The sequence below is a fragment of the Lagopus muta genome, chromosome 2 (genome assembly GCF_023343835.1).
Source record: "Lagopus muta isolate bLagMut1 chromosome 2, bLagMut1 primary, whole genome shotgun sequence".
Classification (NCBI taxonomy): Eukaryota; Metazoa; Chordata; class Aves; order Galliformes; family Phasianidae; genus Lagopus; species Lagopus muta.
Window position 1 is genome coordinate 54,897,711 of NC_064434.1, and position 26,320 is coordinate 54,924,030.

At 39.9% G+C, this 26,320-nt stretch overlaps 1 protein-coding gene across 6 annotated transcripts in view; it reads right to left on the reverse strand.

Moving 5' to 3' along the window:
• Positions 1–8,959: 8,959 nt before the first annotated feature.
• The window catches only part of AHI1 (Abelson helper integration site 1), a 107,509-nt gene continuing 90,148 nt past the window's right edge, over positions 8,960–26,320 (reverse strand). For all 6 annotated transcript variants that reach the window (XM_048936728.1, XM_048936729.1, XM_048936732.1 and 3 more), the window contains exon 25: positions 8,960–25,315. In XM_048936728.1, the coding sequence (XP_048792685.1) occupies positions 25,093–25,315 (223 nt within the window). In that variant the 3' untranslated portion in view covers positions 8,960–25,092. The remainder of the gene's footprint in view (positions 25,316–26,320) is intronic.

The window sequence follows — 26,320 nt, forward strand, 5'->3', positions numbered from 1 at the left end:
TACCGGGCATGGCTGCATTTAAACAGATTATCACAGAATCACAGAATGGCCAGGATTGGAAAGGATCTCAAGGATCATGAATCTCCAACCCCTCTGCCACATGCAGGGTCACCAACCTCCCCGTTTAATACTAGACCAGGCTGGCTATCTAGGGTCTATCTATCTGCACAGTGCAGAGCAGTGCTGGGAAGCACAGAGGCTCACCTTGCAGGTGCCCAGCATGAGGATTTTTTTTTTTTTTCCAAAATCTACAGTTGCCTAAAATGCACTTTTACATGCAAAATCATTGCCATAATTCTCCTGTTGATGGGCATGCTCACCTCTAATATAGAGAAAATGTTTCTTTTTCCTCCTCTCTCATTTCATTGAAAATGCAAAACACTTGTTAGATTAAGGGAGATTTACATATGATTCTGCATGCATGTGGCGCTCAGCATGAGTGAAGGAAAAGGCTTTGTTTGTATGCTGTAGCCCAGGAACCTAATTAGTTTTCCTCCACCAATACTCAATAAATTTCCTTTGCTACCTCCTACATATCTTTCTCACACAAATATCCCCCCCACGTGACTATGTTCTGCCTATAGTCAAAATACATGCCTTTATTCCAGCAGTTCAAGAGGTGTCCTCTGTGACTGTCAGATTCTCTCTTGTGTATTGGGCAAGCAAACTCTGTGTAAATGGTGTCAGGGGGCAGATGTTTGGCCTTGCAGTGACCCTTTGTGCAGGTCTACAGCCATCCCAGACCCATTCAAAGTCAGAGTAACCTACCAAAATGAAGGGGAAACAGGTTCAGTCAAGTTCTCATTTAATGGAGGTAAGATATTTGGCTCAAATTCCAACTTAATAATGTTGTCAGTGGGAATTCTTTTGATTTCTGAAAAGAATGTAAATTATAATTTCAGCATGTGCCACTAATTAAAAATAAAGAGGCAAAGGAGCCAGGGCAAAAATAAAGGGAAATACCAGAGCATGAGGTGTTTCCCAGCTAGACTATGTAACCCTCTAGCTTTCCTCAGCATACTGTTCCTCAGTAAGACATACTCTGTCCCAGAAGTAGGACCCGTGGGACTTGAACTCCTATGACTTCAATCCCACAACTCATACCTCTGTGACAAGCATCAGACTACATTGAGAAGGTGCCAGAGATGGAAATGTTTTAGGAAAAAAACAAAACAAAACAAAACAAAACAAAAACTACCATTTGAATGAACAAGAAGTTAGGAGCCAAAACTGCAAGTCTGCTTGAGGGTAAAGCACAGTTCAGCATTGAATATTCTGTAACACGAAGTGATTTTTCAAATAAACCAGAAGAAAATGTGCTTTTTTTCTCAGTATTTACTGTCTGGATACTTGTCCAAGCTAGCTAACTCAGTGGCCACCAACTCTTTCTGAAGCATACATAGACAGTCACATAAGAAGAGAATGTTGCTGTAGGGCTGTAGCATCGTGGTCTTCACCTCCTCCTACTCCTGCCACATTTAATTGTACTTCTGTTCTATGCCAGATGTGAGACAGGACTGATGGCAAAGTTCAGAAAGCAAATATATTCTTATAAATCTATTAAAAAACTCGATATCCCTTGACATGAAAAAGATTATCTTAAAAATATTCCTATTTGGGAAAGGTGAATGATTCTAAGGCATTGTTCTGCATTTTACTTGCCTCCTTATTCCCTGGCATAGCTGGTATCAGCTGATAGCCCCAGTGCTGCTCAGGCTCAGTGTTCTGATGCTCTAACTGGGCAGCCAAGGAAAGACACTGCCTGCCTCTCCCAGTTACTGGGATAGTGTCTTAATTCAGATAGAAACCATCATTCCTGATCAGATGTGCTTGTTCCCTTTGTTTGACTCTTTTCTTTGAACTTGACTTAGAAGTCTCAGCAGTTTTCACTAAAGATCCCTGGTACCACCACAAACTCATCTGTGACTTCTTTGCTCTCAGTGACTCCTACAGGTAACATAATAAAGATAAATCATGAAGGTCCGAATTCTGCCTTCAGATGTGCTTGCAAACTGACACTGGACATGCAACATGCATTGTTAAATTGAAAATGTAGCCACTCCACCATTATTTGTCTGTAAGTTCTTTATGATCATGGTTTTTCACACTGCCTCTTGATACATTTTTACAAGGCATTTTACAAGGCATTTTTCCAGTTCACTTGAATATCACAACAGTTACTGATTTTGTTTTACTTCTTAACAAGCCTCTGTCTCTTGGGCTGCATGGATGCCCATTGACAGACTTGCTCATCTTACACCTGGGGAAATTCCATTTCACGGGGAAAGAATTCTTCTAGCTGATCAAATTACTGCTCATCACTACAGATTCAGCACACAATTTTCACACATGCCTGTCAGAGAAGTTTTCACCAACAGCAAAGAAGAAAGTTTCAGGAAGTTCTCTCTGATGAACAGGTTTCTACCCTAACCATTGAGACCATCTCTGTATCTCCCAGTTCCTGCTGGCCCAGCTGCAAGCCTGCCGTGGCAGTCCTGATAAAGTCAGCAGTGTGAGAGTCTTGAAAGTGTGCATGCAGGTGTGCTTTCCTGCAAGCCCCATCTCTGCTCGCTTCTTCTAATGTTTCATTAACTCTCTCATCAATGTGCATCAATGTAAGAGTTATCTGAACTCAGAGGGAGGCCATAGCTATCTAAGTGATGAGTTTTCAGCATTTAGGTTCCTATTAGTTCTAGGCAAAGACCTCAGAGGCACCGGCTCAGCCTTCCTGTGTAGATAAAGGTGTGCATTGCGTTGCTTGCATCTGCTGCCAGTGGGGAGATAGAAACCTTCACAAGTTTTTCGGCTTGTACCTACCTAACCATGCTCACCGCACACCACAATAAAATAGAGGAATTGCCATGATTTGCTTCAGTCAAAGCCTGAAACACCTTTCAGTGAAGTAACAAAGAAAGGCAGTGATGCTTCATTTTTTTCATCTCTGCTCATTCTCCTGGCCATTCCTAGTCTTCCCATTGCTGCTCCTGGCAGATTCAGCTCTATTTAAAGCTTCTGAAAGGTTTTCCCTCCCAAACACCTCTAAAAGTTGATTGCAAAAAGTAGCTGGTTTCTGTGACTTCAGAAAGTTCAAGGCCTCACTTTGTGAGAGTGGAGAATATGGATTATTTCTCACTTCATTGCTGACAGGCCCCACGCAGGGATGTAGACAGGCCCCATGAACTTACGATGGTAGTCCTGTTACCCCTACGTAAGAAATTGCCCTTGTTAAAGAGAGAACTGGGGTTGTATATATATCCAGTACCATCCTCTGGCCAAGCTTCATTTGTGCTCAACGTCCTTTCACTGAGGTGACCTCCCCAGGCAGGTAGAACTGCCTACTCTCCCATCAGGATCAGCCCTGGCATCCTTTCTGCAGGGAATAGGATGGGGACAGTGCTTCCTGCCACTTCATGAACATCCTGTGGTGGGTCCCCAGGAGCAGCAACCCACAGTGAGGCATCTTGAGTTAAATCCAATTAAGGCATGCCCTTAATTTTCTCTAATCAAAGAGGTTAGGGTAATCCTTTCCTTGCCAATCTCTGATTTGTAGCCACATCCTCTAACAGAAAGCCTAGAACACAAATTGCCCTTCATACAGCAGTAAGGTACAGAGCCAATGTGATAGCCATCTTTCCATCACCACACTGAAAACCAGCACAACTAGTTTAGATCTCAAAAAATAGCCCCCCTGTCACAGGGGAGGAGTGAGCCTGAAACACCTGCCCTGCGATTTTGCCACAGGCATCACAGAGCAGCGAACTCACTTACATGATGATTAAAATAAGCTGCCAGATTTTTTTTCCTATTGTTAAGTTGTCACTTCTAAGGCTTACTGCGCTGTCTGACATTCAAAAAAATAACCTGTTATCATCCTCTCTGGCACCTGATCAATGCAACAACTGGGTTTTTATATGACAGCTTGAATGGATAGAGTGTGAAATTTAAATGATATCTTAGTTTGTCTTCCTAACTGTTGGGGTACAAGTTCCTCTTCCTTCCTCTTTAACACATGTAACTGACTTTTTTGAAGGATTTTCAATAGCAGAAATTAGTTTACTGTCTAAAGGGCAGGAAGTAATCCAGAAGGCCTGAAGTCTCACTCTGGATCATGCACTTGCTTAAAATTGATGCTGAGTGCTACAGTTTCAGTATTGCTATGCCAAAGTAGGTTTTTACTCCCTAATCCAAACTTCCCACTAGAGTCAAGCTTAGAGGAAGCAGGACATCCTGATGGCTACATGTGTAGGTATGGTCTTACCAGTTTTCTATTAGTTGTGCATGTAGGCAGGCAAAGGGCAGGATGGCTGTAGGATGTCCTAGAGCACCGATGAGATGCTGTGGGAAGCTGCAGGATGAGTAACACAGCAGAACAACACAACACGTCAGTTCAGTGCCTCGCATTTTCCAGGCACTGAATGTCCTAAGGAAGTTTGCATTTGTAGGAGAGGTGCTGCAAGTCAGCAAAGGAGAGGCACTGATTTACCCCAGGACGTGACTGCTTTTTGTGTTTACCCATGCTAAGTGCATGCAAACAAATTCATGTATCTCCCTAAATATACCTTTGCTTATCCTATTAAGAACTGTAAGGATATTTTACTGAGGAGACATAAATCCCAACTAGTAGCTGAGCCTATCACAGTTTGTGTATCGCACACTCGAGTAATGGAGACACTTGGCCACTAGAACAGAAATCATACAGGCCAGAATTCAGAAAAACATCAGACTCATAAAAAAGAGAAAACAATCCAAACAAGAGATTGCTGTGAGAACATCTTCTGTGATGAGAACTGAAACTGCAAGTCACTGGTTTTCATTGAAAGCAATGCAACCAGGAGTATGAAATCAGTCATATCCCCCAACCGATGAGTTGTCTGAAATCTGCCACCTTCCAGAACACATGGATCTTGAGATCTCTCAGCTTCCTCATCTGTGATCACGTATTTATGTAAAAGTGTATTTCATGATTAAAATCAAATAATAATAAAGACGCTAGGGAGGAAAAATGGCTGAAGTTGTCCAAGCCATTTTCTTTTCTCTGAATGAATAATGGATTAATTTTTGAATTTGTGTCACAAATTCATCTCACATAAAGCCATTTACAGAGGCTTGTCTGGATACGCTGCAGTTCAGAATGGACTGGACTTAATTTCACAATCACGTTTTAATGTAATTCGTGCAATGCCTGATGCAAATGTTTCAAATGAAGTCAATGGGAGTAATCATGTGAATAACACACGAAGGATTCGGCCTGAAAATCCCTACTACCCTCATTTGTGGGTCAAGGTTGGTCTGCTTGGGGGAAAGCACAATGCAGTGCCAACAGTGAATGGCCTTTACATGGTCCATTTCCGAGAGATATAATGATACCACCAAACCACCAGGACTGTATGCACATAATGAAAAGTGACAGTGCAGTCATTTGTGAAGGATATAAGACAGCCACGGTAGTTAGGGCAACATTTGCATAATCACATTAACTTTAAGGACCTACTTTAAAATTGACCTAACAATGGTTGCCATTGTTTAAAGCCACAGCTGTCTATGCTGATCTGAAAACATGCTTGGCCAACTTGTGTTGCAGCCATCTTCTTCAGGAGGATTGAAAAAGTTTGACTGGAAAAATCATGGGCTCCAGGACATCCTGTGAATGCTTGGCCTCCTGTCCTGATTCTGGTAAATGGGAATCCATGGGTTTCAAAGATGCCTTTTTTTTTTTTTTTCAAGCTGTTGCTTTTTCATTGAGACTGAAGTAATGTATGACATAGCTTTCCTTGTTTTTCAGTATTGTTCATCGAGGTTGCATGAAAAAGCACACACAGATCAGTAAATAACTGCTAAGAATACTGCTAAACACAAATAGTCTAAGCTCTGGTTATTTTAGGCTTGCGTGAGTTGCAGCTAAGATTTGAAAAGATCAGAACTTGCACTCCAGACAGGACACTTCAGCTACATGGTCCCCTGATATACAAGGAAGAGTGGATTATTTCTGTCTTTGTATTTGTCTTGCACAGATATTTTCCACTGTGAAATTGCTGATACTCAGCCAAAAATATACGTGGGAAGTGTTTTTCATTTGAAAAATATTTACTTAAATTATCAATGTATTTCCCACTGGCTGGTCACATGCAAAGTTCTGATGAAAAAGAGACTCTTACTACCTAAGACTTCTTGTTCTTGTTCTCATTCATTGTCGAAAGGCAGCCTTGTCCACCTTGAAAAACATGTTTATTTTAAGCATTTTCAGGATTCTCAGTCAAGCAAGGTGGTACTGGATTAGCTGCAGGGAACTTCAAGTTTCAGTTAGAGTGTGTCTTCTTTGAATAACTCTAACCACAGGTAAGAGAATGACTAGAACATATACTCTAGAGTGGAAAACAAATAAAAAGAAATGTCAAAAAAAAAAAGAAAAAAAAAAAAGAAGTGTTGTAGCAGAAATGGTTCATCCATTTCTGAGAATGAGGTTGAGGAAAACTAGTTTATCCTTGCCCTACTATGCCTAGTTAGCATAGCTCAGCATAAGCCCATGAACTTTAACTGACTTTTTGTTTTGCATTGCATATATCTGTAATTAAAAAATCATTTAGACTCCACAGTCTCACTTGGTCTTAACCCATGATACCAATTCAAAAATATTTTTGTATTGTTTTCAAGGGAGAAACACTCCTGCCTCCACACTACGGATCAGGGACTTGAAATTTTATGAGGGCATATTGTTTGTGATTCCCAGTGGCACCAGCCATCAGAGGCTGCAGCTGGCCATCCTGTGCTCCTTGCCCCAGGGCTGGACAGACATGAAGCAGCTCAGCTCAGTTCAGCTCCTGCTGTCTCCCAGCGGGCCTCCTGTTGCCCCTTGCTGAGGCTAAATGCAAAGGAAGCCACCTGACACAAGTGCAGAGAGATACAGAGCAAAGTGAGTACAAGGACAAGTTGGAAGAAATGGAAACTACTGGCTAGGATCCACATGTAAATCTGCATATGAGTGTGTGCACGCATGTAAATGTGACTGTGCAATGAAGATCAGTATTATAATGCACACAGAGAAAAGTAGGGAGTGAGAGGAGGGTGAATTAATTGCACGGAGAGCCTCAATTCTGACTCCCCTAACTTTGAAGTACTGAGCTCCCAAGCCTTAATGGACTTTTAATTTATACTTTAAATGATAATTTTCATTTTGCTTATTCAAAAGATGGGCAACATTTTACACCAACACTTTACATTCAAGCAAAGAAAAGTAATTGAAAAGATGCAAATGCTTTTAATGGAAAGATATGCAGAATGCACTTCTGAGTGAAGCACAGGTAAACTGAATGAGCATATTAATATAGGCAAAGCTTCATTAACCACAGTGTTATTTAAATTTTAGGCACTTAATACATCATGGGGATCAGCATTCTTTCCTCATACTCATATCTGAACATACTTAGTCTACTGGAATAATCCAATACACTACAGGAGAAATGCAGATACAGCAAAAATAGGAATGAAATCTATGAAACTTTTTCAGAAGCACCCATATTTTTCAGCACTTCTATACTATTTCACTACTTCAGAAACACCTATGCTTTGGGACTGAAAGAAAATACAGGTTCCTATCATGTAGGTTCACAAACACTGATTTTCCAATACCAAGAAAAGCCTCAGAGAGAAGTGAATTCTGCTGAAAGAAAAAACACAGTGTTTGTCTTTGGACAGTCAAAACCAACCTGTGGTAGGCCAAATGATGTAATACCTTAATTTGATCTTATTTTAGATATCCCCTATGGCAGTCCCTTTATCTTAAGTTAATATCAGGATTCATTATGTAGTTTTCACTTTTGGAAATCAGCAGTGTGCTACTTATGCAGTCCCATAGATTTGGTTATTATTGAAAGCATTGAATTAACCATGTATTTAATTACACAGAAAGTCTTGCATATGTTTGTGCTAATCAAGTAACAGAAACAGAGGACTGAATGTACATTTTTCAATGTGACAAGGATGACATGAATAGCCTTGGGATTTCTATCTAGTGAACATCTTAGTTTTTCATAGGAAAGACCAAAATGTGTAGAGTAAAAATGAATGATGATCTAGAGAATCCATCAGTGTGCTGAGTAAGCAGAGTACCAAGCACCTCTGCGTCATCAGACATGTCCAGCACTGCCTGTCTATCAAAAGAATATTTCTGTGTTTGCACATGCAATTGGATGCCATTCCCAGCACACCCTAACATATAAGCCTATACAGCACAGTTAAAACCTGTCCAAAAACAAATCCTTACCAAGTGGAATGCTAACAACAAAACAGCATAGCTTTTAACTCAGACTGTATCCACTAATTTGGCTCATTCAAAGTTTGTACACCCAAAGTGGAAGTTCTCTTCAGGAAATCACACCTTTTTATGGGTTTGGTCCATTTGAAGCACACGTTTTTTCTTCTGTATAAATAATCTGCATTCATGCACCTCAGTTTTAACTATTTGCTAACAGATGGGAGTATTTCATGTTTTGGTTCCACCATTCTACACAGGCTATACCACAAATTGCATTTTGAAGGCAATTTGAAATGATCTCAAATAAGAGCTCACAACAACCTAAAATAGCCAATTTGCAAATAGCACCTATTGCAAAAAGTTCAGACTATGAATGTGACAGTAAATTCAACCTGTCTGTAAGACAAGAAATAACTAATGTGTCTGGACATATGATAGAATAGAGACATAAAATAGAGCGATAGCATTGTAAATGCTTTTATGCAATTCCCAAAACCAAAGAGAAATAATGAGTCATTTATCTTCATAGCACTGATATTCAGACAAACATGAGATAACAGTGAAGATTGTGGATAGAAAGTCCGGAAACCCATTCATGCACCATGCAACACAGGATTATGTAAGAGTGCATTGGCTATCAAGAAAAGCAACTCATTTACAACACAGTAAGACAAGGTTTATAGAGAAAGCAATATTTTTATTAGATTACCAGATACAGCTTAGACTAACAGTTGAACCAGTGCAAAAATATTACTGACTTTGTTCTTTGTAGCAGGTAGCAGAATCTCACCCATGTCCTTCAATAATCACAGCTATAGGAGCATTCATAAGTTATATGAGGCACGTAGGACAAAGAGGTGTCCCATGACTACATATGAAGCTAGCATTGTAAAATGAGCATCAGCAAGACCTTCCTACACAAAGTTAAATGTGTCCTTCATGCCACACGTGAGAGAGTCCAAATGCCAGAATGCATAGGAGGACACTGTATACAAAATCAGACAAGATCCCTTGTTCAACCCCTGTTACATCTTGCCTCTCACACCAGATGATGGTACCTGTTGCAGTAGACACATCTACAAACCAGCTCAGTATATTCCATGGCATGTCTTGGCATGTGAGATTTTCATAATCGTTCTAAATACCAAATGTTATTCTGTAGCCAGCTACCCATGCCATGAACATAAAAATACACTGATTAAAGATAGACTACCATGAGAAGGCAACTCAAAATACAATTAAAAACACCAAACCAACAAACCAACTACCTGTTTCAGAGCCCCCGCATATTTCATTGCAATATTCATGTGGGTTATTTTCAGCTGCTGTAACTCGTTGATCTCCATTTAGCAACTTCTGTATTTTTTCCTCTTTTTAAGACACTTTGAAGGCTTAGGGTTATAGAGTAGTGATGTAAAAGAGTAATCTTAGAAAATAACCTAAGTTAAACTCACGTTCATACCACTGAGTAAAAAGAGAGAGAGGAAAAAAAAAAAGTCTTTTCTTCTAATAGTATTTCCAAAGCCCACACAAACAATACAGAGCTCTGTGCAGTTTTCCAATGAATATTTTGGGATTTTCCCTATACCAACAGTCCTTTAGTGGAAACTTATCTTACAAGTTTTATGCTTCCTTGAAATTTAAATATCTTCACTATCAAATTGTTGTTTATTTCTATCACAACAGTGGTTAAAAATATGAAGGAGTGCATTCTTGTATGACACACTGTAAGGCAACCTCAGAAAGTTGCCATTGTGCTAAGCAGAGTTTGCTGTTACCAGATTTATTTAAGAGTTTTATATTGTCATGAGAATAGATACAGCCCTTCAAAGGGTCTGTGTGCTATCTGCTGCACCACTACGGGCAATGAAGGTACCTTCATGAGCAGGTGGGACTATTTATTTTCATCCTACAGCAGCACGTTATGACATAAATCTATAGGGTCTCTGTGAGAACTTCTTTTGTGAGCACACATCAAGCCCTACAATTAGTGCTCCCGCACAATCTTTTGCCTCACATCAGATTATTGGAAGAAATACAAAGCTCCTCTGTTGAGGAAATATAATAATGATAAGGTGTGGCACGTATTATAAAGTGGCTGCTTCTCTCTTCTCTATACTGTACTCAGTTTGGGATTCCTTCCATGCAGTCACTGTCTTTCAAGATTAAAAAAAGAAGAAAGAAAGAAAAGAAAAAAAGGAAAAAAAGAAAGAAAGAAAAAAAAAATGCAAAAAGAGAAAAAAAAGAAAAAGAAGAAGAAAGGGAAAGGGAAAAGAAAGGGGAAACTTTCAAAAAATTTCTTTTGAGTCCGCGCAGCAGTCAGGCACACACATCCTGTTGCCTGTTTTGTGCCTTGCCATGCTATGTGGCAATACAATAACTTTGATCCCCAGGGAGGTGAAGCGGAAGTTGGTCTTCACCATTTAATTTTTTTATAGATAGCAAAGTCCATCCTTCCACCTGCATCCAAAGCATTGAGGCAGCTGGCAGAACAAAGCGCTAGAGAAAAATAGTTGACCAGAATCTATGTGAAATTGCCAGCATACAGGTGCAGTCTTGTTTTTCATCTCAGTTGCAGCAGTCTCTAGTGACTGGCAATGTTTTACTGAGAGTAATTAACCCTTTTTTTGCCTGGAGTGGACCTAAGAAAAAAACATTACCACCCTCCATCCTCCCCCCAGAAAAATCCACCCAACAAAACTCAATGCACCACCCAAGTTTAAAGTTAAGTGAGTAACAAAATGAAGTCCAAAACAATGGCACAAACTAAAAGGTTGCTACAAGGCTGAAAAAAAAAAAAAAAAGACTGCCAGAGTACTGGGAAAACTTTGCATCTTGGGATCTTTGAGGCTGTTCCAAGCACTAGCATGTTGTTTCTCACACCTGAATGAGAACGTGAAGATAAACACAGAAATCACTCACTGCTGAAGCACAGCCAATGCTTGAGCATAAAGGAAAAGTTGTTAAACAAGGAATAGTAGAACTAAACAATAAACTTGGATAAGTACTGTAGACAGGAAGTTGGGAAATATAAACAACTGAACATAGAGATAAGAATTTGAGGATAGATAAGAATTCCCAAAGACCTAGCTTGGCTGAGATGTCAACATTAAACATTCCTTTGGATCTTCAAGGAGAAGTGGCCAAGAAGACTTACAATCCTTAACTTTCTTTCTGGAAGAAGCCAGGTGAAATTGAATTACCTCTGCAAAAGGCAGAGGCATTCCCCATGATGCAGTTTCTTGCGCTCCTTCTCTGTCTGGTTGTTCAGGTCCTAAACTATGGGCTTCCAATGCTCCCCTGGGGAGATTATTCCCCAATCCCAGTGTTAGGATTCTTCCATTTACATGCAGGCTAAGTTTTGCTTCTCATTTTCATCTCATTCTTGCTATTTATACCTCCCCCAATAAGAAGAAAATGCTGATCATTATTATTTACAAGTCTCAAATATTTATCTAATTTTCATCACCTCACTAGCTAGATGGCTGTCAGGAAGCCGAGGTATGTTTACTTCTCTGCACACGTCCTCGCAGGTCACCCCAAGTGACAGCTGAGCTCTGCTCTGGATCCCCCAGCTGCCCACCACAGCTTCAAGAATGGCACCACGAAAAAAAGCTGAGCAAGGCCATTAAAAGAGGGCCTAATAGGAAAGTGACCCCTGAGCTTATTTTTACCTTCATCCTTTGGTCTGGCCATGTTCGGAGGTGAGACAGGTACATACAGAAAAAATAACTGAGATGCCTGCTGCCTGGTTCTGTTTTTCTGACCGTCTTTCATGATTTCCGTACCTCAGTTTTCAGGGTGGAGAGAGAGCTCTATGGCCGGTCTTCAGTTGTGACAAACCCTCAATTCTGACTCGTCAAAGCCTCTGTAGTCATAAATAAGGTGGTTTTGGTAAACACAGGACATATAGGACACACAGGACACAGCAGGCTGTAGGAGGGATAATGCTGAAGAATGCTGGCACCATGAGTTCAGATTCAGTGCTGGTGCTGCTGGTTGCTCCCAGATTCACTTCAACGAACCAGCTCAAAACACCTCACCAGCCTGGAGCTCAGGATACCTCAGCTGCCACCACAGGCCTGGCCCTCCACAAAATGGCCTGCTACATGCTACAGCTGTGATAGCAAGCGGAGTGATGGCTCAGACCCATGAAAGAGAAGGAGGTCTGCCACCAGTGCCAAGACACTCCAGCAGCAAGCTTTATACATTATATTGGCAAAAAAGAATAGAAAATGCAGTTGTAAAGAATCTCAAGATGTCATGTTAATTCCACTGTTGTTAGGCAGCACCAAGCCTATGAACCATTCCTGCAGCAGATTTGCTCAGCCTCCTCTTGCGTGTCCTCAGCAGTGGAGATGTTGCATTTCAAGCTCATTCCTTCCATTTTGATTGGCAAATCTCATAGAGAATAGTCTTCTTTTCCTCTTTGCAGCACTGTCAACAGTATTAATAAATGAAACCAAATGAGATTTAGAAATATTGTTCTTTAAGTCTTCAGATGAAAGCTCATACAGCTTAGTAACACAAAATGTACTCCTTGCAGACCACACAAGGCTACTAGTGCCATTGCTCAGGACTTTCAGGACTTGACTGGATTCACTCTGTTACACTAAAATTCCAAAGCAAGTGGAATTTGAGCTTGCAAAATGACTTCCTCCCACTCATAAATCATATCACTTTGCATATGTTTGAGTGGTCAAACATCTATTTAGTCCTTGGAATGATTTGTTCTTTCATTAATGGAGACTAGATGAAAGCTGCAGATAACAGCTTGTAGCGATTGAACATGAAGCAGAACTCCTTTATTGTACAGGATCTGCAACCTGAGCACCATGGCAATAATCTAATGATGCCAAAACTTGGATGCCCTTCAAATGCATGGGAACAATAGGTGCTGTCAGCATGACCTACATGAAGTACCAGCAGCTGAGCAGCCAGAGCCTGATGTTTCCCTATGGATGAAGGGTGAGCACAGCACCACGGGAGCACACAGCAAAGGCTGTGCATACAGAAAGCTGGATGAGGAACAGCATTGCCCAGACCCAGTGCATCTGAGTGCCTCATTTTTATTTAGGCCTCCCAGAACCTCTCTGCCATCAGCACCACTGCTAAAATGCATGCAGAGGTCAATCAGGTCCATACAGAGCAGCTATGCCAAGCAGCTCCCATGGCTTCAGTGCAACCTGCCCAGAAATAAAATAGTGTAAACATTTATACTGTCAGAAATTCTGCATTTTAAAGTTTATAGTAAATCAGCTTGTATAAGGGACGGAGGGTGGAAGTTAAACCCTGAAGCTGCTCCTCTTTAGAGCAGACAATGGAGGAACCTTCTCAGGGCCAAGTTTGGTTCTCACCACAGACAATAAAATAAATTGAGTGCATTCAGCTGTACATCAGTTGCTGTAGAACAAATGTGCAGCTTCCATCACTTGCCACCAAATCCAAAGTTATTTTAATGGTTGGTCGGATTATTCAATGTAAATGCTATAAAATCCGTATGTACTTGGTATAGTATGAAACTAAAATAGAGTTGGAGTGAATACATTTTGCTGGAAGGCAAAAAGTGATTTCTCAGCCTAATACTTGAGTAAATTTGGCATTTTCAGGGTGTTTGTGGGAACTGGAAAGGGTGGAGAAAATAACCCAACCAAAACACAGAGAAGTTAATTTCCTGACTACTATTTCTCTCCTTTCTGCCAAACTGTTACATTCACTGGCTACAATATTTCCTGAATAGAAATAGTGTTAATTTTGAGACTTGGAGAAAGGTTCCTCCATTGAGAAAAAAAAACGTGAGATCATTACAAATCACTCACTGACTGAAATCACAAAAGAAGAAAAACAGACTTGAAAAAAGGCCCAGTTTACAATGATGAAATATTTCCAAGTGGACTGTGGTATTTATTCTGGTTTAAACATATTGCTCAGTGAGTTGATGAACTGAAGGTGCACAGGTCAGGACCCACTGGGAGTCCCTCCTTCCCTACCATAGTAGTAGGCCACATATTTTTCAACAGCCTAAGTGGTTACAGCCTCTGCTAGTCCAGTTTCAACATAAAGGTACTTCCAACCCTCAATGAGGGTGTGCTCACTAGTGAGATGAGCACCAGAACTGCAGCAGGACCCTTGGATCTTTTGGCACTGCATTTTTATTTCAAATATTGTAAAAAAAAAGCACCGTTTCCCCTATTACTTCTTAATGTGTTTTGCCATCAAATTAGCACACTGTTCAAAGTGCTAGGTGCATTCCTGTTTGTGGGGTACAACAACTTGAGTACTTTCTCTGACAGCTTATCCAGTATTTATCTTCTCTGTTTTGATGGTAATTATCACTTACGAATGCAAGAAACCTGAGGGAAAAAGACTTCTCTTTCCTTGCCATGGAATACACTTCAAGGCTTTTTCTGGCTAGACTTCCACCCCAGATTTTTGCTCCAGCAGGGCTTGCTCTACAGCCTGTTTGAGAGCTGCCAGGGGAAAGCGTGTTGTCTTAAAGTCACCAATACAGCTGAATAATCCTCCCTTCCAAAGAAAGACCTTCTTCAGAGCTTTTTCATCATACATCTGCTATTGCCAGTCCCCCAAAATAAGATCAATACAAATATCTATCCAAGCTGTAAGACTGAACACTGCAAGTTTACAAAAGTATGTTAAAAAAACCCTCCAAACTTAGTCTCACCATAAATACAGACTATTTGCCAACTACTTACTGAGTCATACCAGTGCACGACAGCCAAACTTTTGAGATGATGTTAGACAAGGGCTTGAGGACTGCATATTGTCAAGGCATTCTTATACAGATTAGCTCCCGGGCTGTCTCCAGGAGAAATATTAGTATCTCCAGCTAAAGACAGGGAAATAGAGGTGGAGGTTCAATCTACCCAAGGCCATACCATAAATCACTGGAACAGTACGATTAAAACTGAATAGCCATGGGCTCAGGAGTTCTGGAGAAAGACTCAGGGTCAGGATTTTTGCTCCAGTTAGAGATTTACAACAGGGAAGATAATGATTAAAACACTTTCACTGTCATTTTTTTTTCTAAGAGCAGTCAAGCCCCAGCACTGATCTAGTAGGTCTTACCAATGCTATATTAAAGGTAAAAAAAGGCAACTAATAATACATGTAACACAGAGAATGAAAGCAAACATATGACCATCTAATTTAGATGGTCCCGGAAATACTTGTTTTTGCTCTGTCGCACTGCTGTCAAACAAAACTAATCTTGCCCACCAAACACAGAGAAAAAATAATAGCTATGTTACACAAACAAAAACAAAAACAAACACATAGATTATACAAAACAGAGGGCTGCTAAGCTGCTGCTTTCTATAAAAACCTACACAAGATTAAGGATCGCTGTCATGTTGTCACTGCTTTTCCCTGGGATCTCTTCAGTTTGTCTACAGGATTCAGTATGCAGTGACTAAAACTAAAGCAAAGTATTCCTGGTGACACTACATCAGATGTTCAACAACATCAGGGACACATTTTATCCCTACTAATATCAACACTCAGATAACTTTCTTTGGAAAAAAAAAAAAAAAAAAAAAAAAGACAGTGTATTATTGATTCACTTTGTGTTTGAGCCTACTGTCCCTAGCATATTTTTTTTTCCAATAAAACCAAGATGTATTTTATATATTTGCCTTTTGTTTCCATCTTCCTGTATTTTACGCTGAGTGCTATTTTGGTAATTTCATCATTTGTTTTATTTTCCAGAATCATTTTTAATTATGGTCATGTCCTGCAAAGAGCATTCAAACTCTTGGTGTCACACTCAAATTTTACAAATCCTACAACATCACCCAACTCATTAATGGAAATAGTGAATAGAAGTGACAGAGAACTGACCTCAGGGACCTCCCCTGCAATATCTCCTTGGTATGATAACTAAAATTGGGTAAGTCTTTTTTGAATGCAGCTTTTCTTTTTTAATTAGTTATGCATCAACTCCTCACGATAGTTTCATCTAGACCGTATTTCTCTTCATTTATTAAAAACAACATATGAGCCAGCAACAAAAATCTTACCAACATCAACATTTGTTACACCTACGGTGCAGCCTCATTCGCTTAGAACAGTTGCACTACCAGAAAGGAAATTCATTAGAGCATTCAACATCAGTGTTTTTTAAACAAAGGTTTTACTTAAAAAAAATGTCATCAAGGAAGCAGAGAAATTTTCTGTGACAAACTATCAATACTGTCAACACTTCCTGCGACACTTCAATTATTATTATTATTATTATTTTTAATTATCTTAAAAATCACTGCTGGTATTTTTGTTAAATACCATAAAACATGAATTAGGAGAACAAGGTCATTGATTTTTAGATAACTGTTAAAGATTAAAGTTAATCAATCATATTTCAGTTTAAAACATTAGGAAAAAAAGCCATGAAAACAGATGCAAATTACATCCAACAAAATGGGAACAAAAAGCCACTTTGACATACTCTGTGAAATTATTTCCTTGGTGTTTGGAGAGCACTGTGATTCCACAGCTTTACACTGAATTTGGTGAAGTGCATTTCCTCCCACAGCAGATGCTTCAGCACGTTAGGGCAGAAGCAGCAAAAACCAGTTCCATTCAAATCTTTCCAGTCAAAGAAAGTTATAATGATAGAAGCAAACCACCAGCCAACCAACCTAAACAAAAACCCCGTGCTTCAAAAAGGCCGGTACAAAACAAGGCAGCTCTATCAATATTTGCACACATTTGTCCAGGAGTGAATAAGTTCTTTGAGCTGTACGAAGAAGTGAGTCACTGGGGATGGATGGCAGGGTGTCCGCCAGAGAGAGGCGTGGGCTTTGGTGCCCAGGCGCCTGGCATGCTGCCACCCATCCCATTTCTCCATTTCATAGCTGGAATGCTAGAGCGGAGGCAGGAGGCCAGCAGGGAGTGGTGAAAGGTTCTGAGGGAGGGTGGGAGCAGCATCGTTAAGTCCCGGGTCCTCAGTGTGCCTGATCCGTGCTTCTGCACCAAGCAGCAAAGTGACAGCGTGCTGCTCGCGTGCTCCTCTGCTGGCTGTGCACAGGATCAAATGGCAAGTGTATGGGCTTGGCATGGCACAAGCAAACCCCTTGCTTCTTTCTGACTGAACTCGTGAAATCCAATCTGACCCTGCAAAATATTCTCATGCAAGAAACTTCCAGGCACAAGGGAACTCTGCAAGAGAGGCTAACTACTGCCCAGCTGAAGTTTCAGGTACAGATACGCATGTCTTCAAATTTGGAAGCTGTGTCTTTCACTGTAGAGTCCCAAGAAAAGCTCTAAGCTTGCCTGATTCCAGGTCCACAATAAGATGGCAGTGTTCCAGAAAAAAGGATACCAAGAGTTCAAACAAATTAGGAACAGGTTTCTTCAATGATACAGAGATAAGTTTCCAATACATATTACCACACATTCAAAAAAGGAAAACAATAATAATTAAAAAAAAGTGATACCCCAACACATTCATGGATGTTACAGTGCTACTCCTAGCGTGGGAGCCTGGCAAAGTTTGGATGACTCAGTGAAGCAACCTCAGCCTACAAAGACTGAATCCTGGCTTTGTCTGAGCCATGTGTCAACCTCAGTGTGCTACAGCACTCGATCTTTCCTCTCCATGTAAAACTTATTCCTAGAATAAGCAACTGGAGCTAAATGTTAGGCTAATCTTTTGGTGGCGGAATAAGTCTATGTGCACTTGTTGCTTAGGCAGAAAGGAATTTCAGTTTTATGAAATTCTCCTCCAATCCTCTCAGTTTTTCATAGCCAAGGAGGAACCTTCATTGGTGGTGATATGACTATCAGTTACTGGCCCTATATTGGCTCATGTCTGTTTTACTGGCATGAAAAAATGAATGCTAAGTATTATCCAGAAAAAGAAGTAATGAAAGCCAAAGCTCTCCTGGTGAGCCAAGGTGAATCAGGCTTTTACTACACGATAATCTGCATTAATCTGAGGGTGTTGAGAGGTGGATCTCAGTAACGGGGAGAACAGGAAGCAGGCAATGGTACTTTCAGATAATGTTCACATGGGTTTCTGCCCCTCAGTAATTTGTTCAACAATCAGAACCTAGGCATTAACAGATTTCTTCTTCCCACCTTGTGAATTCAGGCTATTCACAGACTGAATTTCAGGCAGCCAAGTCTATACCTCTTGGCATATGAACCTGATGTCAAAAAACTGCCTTCGGGGACTCTCAGCAAATGCTGGTTGCTCAAGTTTCCAAATGTGACCTGAAACCCTAAGCTATTTTGTTGCCAAAGAGTATAAGGAGCTAAATTCCAGCAATGCTGAATTCCAAGAACTGTCATCGAAGGCTTTTTCTATCTTTAAAAAAACACAAAAAACACAAAAAACAACAACCTCGCCTGATAGAATGGAAAGAAAAAGCAGCTGCAGCCACCATTTCACTCAAGCATGTGGCAAGGAGCCTGTCAGAGCTTCCAGCCTCCTCACCTGTGCTGGTTTAAGGACTCAGCTCACACCTGGAAAGCAGTGAGCCTGAGCCCATGCCAGCTCAGAGCAGCCCCACCTCAGAGCTGTATGAGCATTCCACCTGCATTAACAGAAAAGATGCTTTTAGACACCCTCAGAAGCAACTCGGGTCCAGTCAGGACCAGCCATGCTGCTGTTTAGCAGAAGGGATGGGGAGGGAGTCTGGCCAGTGTCCTGGGCCACAATGCAGAGTGCGCTGAGTGCCCCTTCTGCCCTTTTCATGATGTCATCTTCTCTTTATGACATTATACCAAACTACAATGGGGATTAACCACCCCCTGTAAGCTTATTATAGGCTTATGTGGGCTGTTAGAGCTTGGCTTTAGATGGCATTTCTTTTAATGAGTCTGGGGCTGATGTCACTCCTATAGCCAAGACTGTACACTTCCGTTAAGCACTAAAACTAACCCAGAACATAAAATTAACTTGCTTCACAAAGTGTCCTTGCAAAGGTGTCAAAAATCCCCATGACATACACAGAAAAAAAAATGTTTGATGACGCAATGGCAAAAGAAACCACTTTTGCAGTGGAACTAAAGGAACATTTCCAGTCTGTGATAAACAACCACTGCCAAATGAGTAACACGTGGGGATGAGCACTAATTGCATTTACCATGCTCCTCTCACCTGCAGATGTGGATAGACTCAGAAAGGCTTAATTTGTGCACTTTAAAACAAGAAGTGAAAGCACAGAAGCAAAACCACCTATTCTTCTTAAGAAAATTTGGGAAGGCGGGAAGAAGGATTTTCTTCTATTGATACAGTCGTACAGTGCATGGAGAACCTACTTTAATCATCTCCCTCAGAACAAAACAATGAGACATAAAAAAATGATTTGTGAGAAATTTGTACCAATTCATTCCGCAGCTCATAGAATTTCGTTGGAATCTCTTCACTATTATTAAGTAAAATCAAATGTTTTTAGCACGGGCAAAAAACCAAAGATAAGGAGCAATCAAATGAAAATTAAACCATTGCTGAGTGTTTCAGCTCCAGTTCAGAATTTCATAGGGCCTGCACTGACTCAGCGTACGAAAAAGGGGCTCCTTCGCTGAGCATGCCCACAGAACATTATTAACTGCCCTTCTGACTCCCAGCAGAGTAGGATCTAAGCCAATATATTCTGCAAGGATTTCCTTTTCAGCTCATACGCTGCTCTGCCTCTGCCACAGACACTGCCTGATGTTAGCAAATGTGGCTCTGGGAAAGATTTCTAGATTCAGAGAAATAAGGGCAATGTTGGGCTGATGCTTTTTTTCTTTTTTTTTTCTTTTTCCTTTCCAGTTATACCTGCATTTTATGTGACTTCAGGGTTTTCAAACAGCTATATCATAACAGTCTGTCGCAAGTGTATTGAGTGTTTCAGTTTGCCAGACCTGTCATAATAAATTAATTACAGGATGTTGCAGAAGTGGCTGAGTTCCAGCAGCATCTTGCACAGTTTAATATAGCCCTATTTCCCCATTTCGATGTATTTGTGGTTAGATAAATCCTCAGAAAATTTACAGCTGCTACACACTAGTTTATTATGCTCCCTGCCTGTGCAGGCGATATAAGTGCAAAAAGAATGTGATGTCTTCTCAGTGCATAGATTTTACTGATATTGCTTTACCGGTGTGGAAACATTTTTCTTCTAAATGTGGCATCTGCAGTTTCTTCCGAGTATTTGCATTTGAGCATTATACAGGACTCATCAGCTTGTTTGCCACAACCAAACTGTGCAAATTAATTTGGCCTGAAAAAATCCTCACAAAAAAAGAACCAAAAAAAAAAACAACCAACACAAAACAGGTAGCTGAAATTGTAGGTGGGAACTCCGTAGCAGAGCTATCATTTTCATTTATGAGAGCCAGCTAAAATTATTTTTGCAATCTTTTAAGTCAGCTTACATTGTTGTACAAACTGCAGCCATGATGTGGCTCCTAGAAGCCTGGCCAGCTCTGCTGGAGCTTTGAGTACAGTGGTGCATTGACTCTGAGCAGCTTACAGGACTGGGACTCTCAATACACGTGTAACCACTGGAGAACAGAGCGCCCTGAAGGGAAAGGCAGCAGCCAGCCAGAATGTAACAGGCACAGCATTTGCCAGTAACACTGTGTGTGAGGCACATTTCTGTATAACAGTTCATTTGTATGACACATGATGCTCCAACTAGTAGATAAATGTCGTGTGTGATGTTCTCATCACTGCTCTGCTTTACAGTGGACAAAGAGGCCAGAGGACAATAAACCGAAGTAGAGGCACACATGGCAGCAGACAACAGCTAGAAAAGTGCCCTCTAAAGATCTGTGCCAGCAGCAGAATTAGGGAACTAAAGTGCCAGCCACCCCCAACAGCATAGGCCAGATGTGTGGAGCTTTCTGGATTCCAGCTCAAAGTTATGGCTGAGTCATGGATTTCTGAGAAGCCACAGGAGAACATTCATCACAGGCTCCAAGATTTCATCCAAGCTCCTGTAAATAGCACAACATTTAAATGTATCAAAAGATGAAGTGGTTAAATATCTTAATTTCTGAAGTCCAAAAAACACCCAAGCTCTGCTCTAACACGCCTGCCCTCTATCTTCTGTTCCTTCTTCTTAAGTTCCAATTTCTAATTGCCACATTCTTGCAAGTCTCACCCAGACAGTAGTCTTCTTCTTAAGCTGCTTATTTCCCTCTCTCAGACCTCTGCTTGTTTCTATTCCTTACATGCAACAGTTCTTCTCCTAATGCACGTATTTATACTTCAAGCAATGTAAGCCCTTGAACTGATGCAATATGTTTTTACAAGTGCAGGTGTACATCCACATATTAGCTTGTCCAAAACATTCTATGTAGCCATAGGATAGAACACTTAGGAAAGAAACCTCAGCACAAGCCTGTACATGAATCTTTTCAGCCCTCCTTTACTGTTCAAAAACACTCCTATCCCCTCCCAAATTCACATCCATTAAATAGGCTGTACTGCACACATACTAATTTCATATGTGCTAGAAAAGGATCATTAGACCCCCCCCATCACTCTTTGTGTTTACCAAACAAGTGTTTTTGCTTTAGTCTGTTCCCGCCTTAAATGAAGTATTTCCTATTCACCTTAGTAATTAGAGCAGAAGGATGTAGTGAATGAAGTGCCTCATTATCAAGTTTGCATCCACAGACTCTGCAGAACGGCGACCATGCCGGCTATTTTTCATAGCTGTCTGCTTTTGCTTGTAATGGGCCATTGTTAACCCTAAGTGATCCTGACATTCAATTCTCCATCAGACAATTGGGTCCAGCCGGCAGATTTAGTTCACTAGTCAACAGAGACTTTCGGTTGTCATGTTCCTCTGTGTTCTCATTAGCCCTTGTTTGACTGTGATCCATCCCCTATTGCCTTCTGAATTAAGTGATGCTACAAATACACTTATTGTGTTCTACGCTGTCTGTTCCTCAAACTATTTTAAGGAAAAAAACTAAATGCAATCTGAAGGCTATTGGGAAACACAGGAAAAAAGTGCCATCCCTTCGTTCCTATTTTGTTAATTTATGCGTTCATTGTTCACAATATCTCTGCCAAATTATAAAAATGTAATAGCAGCTCTATGTTGCAACCACACACACACATAAAATCAAAAAACACCAGAACAATGAAAGACCTACTGTGCTGTTATCACCAGGCAGTTATAAATATCCACTATTTACCCTTTTTTAAACAAGGTTTTATCTGTGTTGTGCTAGCAATGAACCAGTATCACCCTGTAAAAACTCCTCCAACAGATGTTTTTAATTCTGGTATTTCATATCAGGGCTTAGTGAGCAACTTTGCAGGGCACTCATGTATTAGAGTACTGACTATAGTTCTTCAACTTACACAAACAAGGAAAAATTTCAATAGGTATTCTGAACTTGCCGTGAATTCTTTTAAGTACTTGGACAACTGTCAGCAAATGCACACAATGTTCATGTTGAAGTGACATAAAAAAATACGTAGGTTGCATTAACATTGAAACAACATGCATTATAGAAAGTTTAATTTCAAACCATTTAAAAAACACTATCCTCTTCCAAACCGTTCAAAAGTATTACTCTCTTGCAACTTTAGAATACCAATGACAATATCTGAAGAATGAAGAAACTCCTAAAATTGAAAACAAAAAGTAAAAACTGTCTTTTCTATAATGCCCTGTCAATAATTTGTTGAGAAGCGATCTGTCTGCAAGTTCTAACCTAAATACTGAAGGAACACTTGGAGCTGGTTTTTAATTTTTAATTGCAGATCCTTACTTTTCTTCATTTTCTATCAAACGAATGCAAAAAGCTCTAAAACAGCAGTAATCTGGTATAAAGCAATAGAAGAGTCCAGCCAAGCACGTGGTAGGGAGGAAAAAATTACAGAAACAAAAGATATTGCAATTACAAGAAAACATTATGAAAAGTTTATTTCCAACTCCACACATTTTCATGCTTGGCTCTTATCTGATTTCTTCTGCTTAATTGTTATTTGGAACCATGCCTTGGAAGACACTGCTGCTGCCTCTCCTCTCAATTTGGAAAGTGTGGCAAAGCAGCTCTATTCAGCTTCAGAGCAGTGAACATAATTGGAGCCCTAGTTCGCAAGCATGAAAGGAGGTGCTGTGCCTTTGATTAGAACTACCATCTCTCCGTGGTGTTTATCTGAAGTGTTATTTCTGTCTTCAGCATCCACAATGCCAAATTAATGTTTTACAATGCCTTCCAATGAGCTCCCAGATCTTGGCTACTGCTCAGCTCTTCCTGACGCGGAGCCTGATGTCACATGCTCTACCCTTATTTTAAGTGTGACCCAGGATATTTTAGAGCAACCTAAGATGTTGAGATTTTTCTCTATTATAAAGTCTTTAAATCCCTTTAAATTCAAATACATTGCAAAAAAAGCAGCAATGTAAGAAGCTAGGAACCTTGCCAAAAGCAGCAGTCCCAGGACTAAGATAATTTTATACAACTGACCACTGGAAAAGAGATTCCTAATGTTCCAGTACACATACATGCCCCATTTAGAGGAGAACTTCCTACACACATGCACTTAGACACGTAGCTAGGATTGTAAGCAAATGTTACTGTTACCAATGGGACTAAAAAGAAAATTTTCTGCTCCTTTTCACTGAAAAGAAACAAGTTCACAGATTTTTCTGGCAATCGTATATGTGCAGGGAAGATATTAAAATATATAGAAACTAGTGCTCTGCATCTGGGGGCATTTCACACATCACTGCCCAACACTGTTTTTCTCACTTCTTTTTTTAATGGAATCAAGTGCCTCATCTACTAAATAAGGGCTTTCTAATTTTATGTTATTTATTGCTTCAGAGAGGGAGGAGGAAGAATTTCCTAGCAGAGCAAAAATAAAATGGACATCATCAGCCAGAAAAAAATATCAACACTAACTGATAGAAAGTGTTTCATTTAATATAAAACATAAATTATTTAGAATTGCAGATAATTAGTGAAATTATTAGTGAAAGTGTACAACATAATACTCAAGAAAAAAAAAACCAAAAAACAATTAATGACATACAACTGAAAAAGTAAAGCAAACAACACAATTTAAAATAAAATATTTCATTCAGACAGAAGAATGTATATTTGGCAAGACTTCTGCCAAAGCAGCCAGGAACTCTGACAAAACTGCAATGCACCTTTACTATGTGCACAAAACCTCATTTGAAAATATAAGTGTCTGGAATTTGCAACACTTATTTGTATTGGTAAGCATGGGTAGTCCCATGAAGTCAGAGCAGTTGCATAGATACTAAACCATTCGCTTAAGTGCTGCAAAATGTGGTCCCAGTGAATATTTCCCATCAGGAGAACACAATTCTTAAAAGCTTGTTTTTTCAGGTACAATGTCACATCAGCATTCCTTTGAAATTTCACCATTCTGAACCCTGCTCAATCTTACAACAAAACCATAAAATGCTTATCCAAGGACTTCAGTTGTGGTAAGGCTTGTTCTGTTCTAGATCACACTTACGACTCTATTCTCTGCTTGCAGTACACTGATCTGCAGTCCACAGAAATGTCTGGTCAGCCTGACTTAGAATACAATCACATGGTTAACACTACATTTGTCAGTGGAGTTCTCATGAAATATGAAAGTGCATTTCAGATTTTACCAGTACAGTGAGGTGCTGAGCATTCAAGTTCTGTTAATTTCAAGGAACCCTGAGCAAAATTGTTCTGAACAGGCTTACACCATTGGGAACTCACAACCAGCACCATTTTGTGCATTTGATTAATTTCTTTGTTGTTGTTGATTTCTTGTCAATCCTAGAAGTGAAGCTGCAGTTGCAGCATTCAAATGTAAGAGTACACTGCATGTCACACCAGTATCTGGAATTAAATGATGACTACACATCATAGCATTCAGGCTCAAAAGCAGTATTTGTCTTTCCACTTGTGATTAAGTTTGAGCCTCTCACCGCCCTTTTCTTCCTCTTCAATTCCACCCCATGGGCTGTAGGTTCATTTTCAACACCATTAGCTGATGATACAGGAGAATCGAGACCCATTAAGTAGGGCTGATTTTCTATCTCGTTCTTCTGTATCCTTTTCTTCTTTTTCTTTACGCTTCTAGAGAAAAGTGGATATAAAAAGAGTAAAAGAAACAAAGTTAGCTCAAATTTAGAGCTTTTTCCACACACAGCTGATGTGTTAGAGCAATTGTCTGCCTGTTCCCCTTGAGTACAATGCTGAAACAGCTACAAAAACTACTGTTCCACTGCAGAACAAAGACAGAAAAAAACACGAGGACAAAATATGTGACCACTTTACTACGATGCTTTTCACCATGTCACAGCACTGCCTTCAAAAGAACTGATCCTGATCTTAAAAATCAGCAAGTCTTGATAGACAGTCAACAGATGTAACAAAAAATACCAATTACAATCTCCATTATCACAGAAGTCATTGCAAGAGTCTTTTTATTTTTTTCTTTTTCTAAGTTTATGCATCAAAATTATTACAATTGAAGATAATTCATGGTTTACTATTGAACATTTTAAGGGAGACAGTCAGGTAAAGTGCAAAAGATTAGCTTTCCTATTTTAACTTTCCTGAACTAAGATACATTCATAAGATTAGTCAGTCAAATGTCTATTCCTACTTGTTAAACTTCAGAAAATGACAAAGGTATCAGTCAAATTCATTTATTTTTCCCAGTTAGCTGCCTGAACAAGGGAATAAGACTGGTCTTGCAGATGATGCCAGGCAGAAGTTGCAACTTTAACTGTATAATAGTTTAACTGTAATCTACAAAGGGCAGCTACTGTCTTCATCCAAAATCTGTACAGCACATTGCACAAACTAACACTGGCTTGTGTTTGGTTGGATGCTGTTGAAGCACGTAATTAAGCAGAAGAACCAAGACTACAGAATGCAACGGATGTTTCTAATTTCCCCAAAAACTCTGCTGCAAGGCCATTACATTTGGTGATATTGTACTAATGTAATACTTTTTATACTTTAAAACATTAATGTATTGGCCTTGCTAATGGAATTATTATATTATATATATAATTCAGGGTTATATATATATATATATATAATATATATATAATACATATATTATTATATGTA